Source organism: Acyrthosiphon pisum, chromosome A1 (genome assembly GCF_005508785.2).
Source record: "Acyrthosiphon pisum isolate AL4f chromosome A1, pea_aphid_22Mar2018_4r6ur, whole genome shotgun sequence".
Classification (NCBI taxonomy): Eukaryota; Metazoa; Arthropoda; class Insecta; order Hemiptera; family Aphididae; genus Acyrthosiphon; species Acyrthosiphon pisum.
In genome coordinates this window covers 77,158,716-77,161,402 of record NC_042494.1, presented here as the reverse complement: position 1 = coordinate 77,161,402, position 2,687 = coordinate 77,158,716, and the positions used below count along the sequence as shown (strand labels likewise).

General features: G+C 30.6%; 1 protein-coding gene across 1 annotated transcript; it reads right to left on the bottom strand.

Annotated features, from left to right (window-relative positions):
• Positions 1 to 607: 607 nt before the first annotated feature.
• Positions 608 to 1,571, bottom strand: LOC107883293. The gene is made up of 2 exons (XM_016802997.2): positions 935 to 1,571; positions 608 to 833 (listed from the first exon to the last, which is right to left on the bottom strand). The coding sequence occupies exons 1-2, from the start codon at positions 1,055 to 1,057 to the stop codon at positions 654 to 656; spliced, it is 303 nt and encodes a 100-aa protein (XP_016658486.1). The 5' UTR covers positions 1,058 to 1,571; the 3' UTR covers positions 608 to 653.
• Positions 1,572 to 2,687: the final 1,116 nt, after the last annotated feature.

Genomic DNA, 2,687 nt, shown 5'->3' with positions numbered 1-2,687 from the left:
TCATTAAATAATAATCTCTAGATAATGCTCTACGTGAATTTGATGACGTGGTTGCTACTTTTTTTTCTTTTATTCTTACACACCTGGCTATGAAATCCCATTGTCGAACATGATCTCCTAAACCCCAGTATTCGGTGAATACTGTTTTTCTCATATCTTCAGTAATTTTATCAAAGCATTTCATTTTACATTTACAAGGTGGACCCATGGATTTTGCATTCTTATTTTTGCCTGCCCTAGTATTATGCTGTAACCCTAAATTTAGTTCATTTTTTGATTTTACATCCTTCCAGTCTTGAACATTTCTCAGACGCTTCCTCTGAAGTCTTATACTGGGAGTCATAACACGTTTTATTCTTTTATTTGGAACATTCACAACATTACTAGGGTTCTACCATAACAAAATAAAATAATAAATGTAAAAATATTAAAATGTGATAATATTATAATATAAAAATATATTATATTAATTATTAGTATAATAATATTATTATGTTAACAAATAATTTAAATAAATATTGACAAATGCCAAAAGTACTATAATGAATTATTCAAGACTACAAAATAATATTATTATAAAAATAATTTGTTAACTTATTTTGACCATTATTACTAATAAATTAATATAATATATTATTATTTATTACTAAATACTAATAAGATTTTGAATAATTTACATCATTTATATTATTATCATCAACTCCATAGTCATCATTCACAAAAGTATTATCATTATTGACTACACTTAATATATTGTCCGATTGGGGTGTGTATTCTGGATCTTTGTCACTATCATAAATATCAGAACCACTATCATCAATGCAAAATAAACCCTGTAGTTAAAAATCAATATAATAATATTATAATATAAATTATTATTTATCCTAAGTATAACAAAATACATTTTATAATATTTTAGTTATATTAATATTACCTGATCTTGTATTGGTATATTACAATCATTATTAATTTCATAAACCTCATCGGGATCACTACTCATATTACCATAAACATAGGTATCTAGTATGCTGTCACAGTCAGAATCGCTAAAGTCCATAATATTGTCCTTTTGTACCTAATTGGCTCTTGATAAACTTTTAAGTAACTAGTTAAGTAAAACTAGTAAGCTAGGACAGGACGTACTTACTAGTTACTAATTACAATTATTAAATATTAATAATAATTGACATCACTAATTATCAGCAGCTATAGATACGCCGCTTTTCGCGGGTAATATTTGTTATCAAAAGTCGTATCTAAACATACATCTGTTTTCGTTGGTAATCATATTATCAGTGAATTTTAATTAAATTGTTTTTCTAAGCTCTTTGGATAGCTAGAGATACGACCGTTTTCGTGGATAGTAGAGGAAATTATTCTTTATTTAAATATGGTCGTAACTCGAAAATGAAAAAAAGTGAGATACGACCTTTTTCGCTGCGGCAGGCATAAGGATTATGTATAAGGATTATGTACAATCTATTTAACGTACTCGTAATGAAACTAATAACGACGATGGTTAAATATTATCGTAGTTTAATGTTATCGTATCTTACCTACCTAATCTATACCAAAATAAACCTCTGCTATGGGTAAACCGTTATTGAAATTGAACAAACGTAATCAGTCGTAGCTAACGTAGTCAGTCGCAATATGGGTCCCGTAAAATACAAGTGTTTGTCGATAGCCGACAAAAAAAAAGTGATCGCAGCAGTTGAAGCAGGTGAAAAAAAAGATGTTGCTCTACGTTTTGGTATACCAGCTTCAACGCTTTCAACAATACTAAAACAAAAAGACCATCTTACAACATTAACACCTTATCCATCGCGGATCAGACAGAAAAATGTGAGTACCCCGATCTGGAAGAATGTCTTATGGCTTGGTTTACTCAATGTAGGCAAAATAATATTCCAATATCAGGACCTATTTTAAAAGAAAAATCTAAGTTGTTTGCTACCAACTAAGGTATCACAAATTTTCAAGCTAGTGAGGGTTGGTTGGAAAAATTTAAAAAACGTCATGATTGAACTTTCAAAAAAGTATGTGGAGAGAGTGCAAGTGTTGATCCGTGCATTTCACAAGATTGGAAAAATGAGTTAATCAATCTATTGGTTGATTATGATGCTAGGGATATTTTTAATGCCGATGAGACCGGACTTTTTTACAAATGTTTACCAGATCGCACTTTGACATTTAAAAACGAAAAATGTCATGGTGGTAAAAATAGTAAAGAACGGATAACAGTGATGTTGGCCGCGAACATGGATGGATCCCAGTAACTTAAGTCCTAAATGATCGGAAAATTTGCTAAGCCACGCTGTTTCAAAAATTTAAAATCTTTCCCACTAATGTACCGGTCAAATAAAAAGGCGTGGATGACAGGTGTATTGTTTACAGAGTGGTTGTTATGTATCGATGTAGATATGAAAAAGGAAAATCGAAAAATTTTGATGTTCGTTGACAACTGTACCGCACACAATAATATTCCTCATCTTGAAAATATAAAAATTCATTTTTTACCTCCCAACACTACATCAACTCTCCAACCACTAGACCAGGGAATAATAAAAATTTTAAAACGATGTATCGGAAGGAAATTGTTCGAGAAGTGTTGGCGTGCATGGGTGATGTTCCATGTAAAATATCTATACTCACTGCTATGGAAATGGTACACAAAGCATGGGAAA

Coding starts and splice junctions, on each gene's coding strand:
- LOC107883293 (XM_016802997.2), bottom strand. CDS start 1,057: ATGGACTTTAGCGATTCTGACTGTGACAGCATACTAGATACCTATGTT. Junction 834..934: donor ATATACCAATACAAGATCAG/GTAATATTAATA, acceptor TTTTAACTACAG/GGTTTATTTTGCATTGATGA.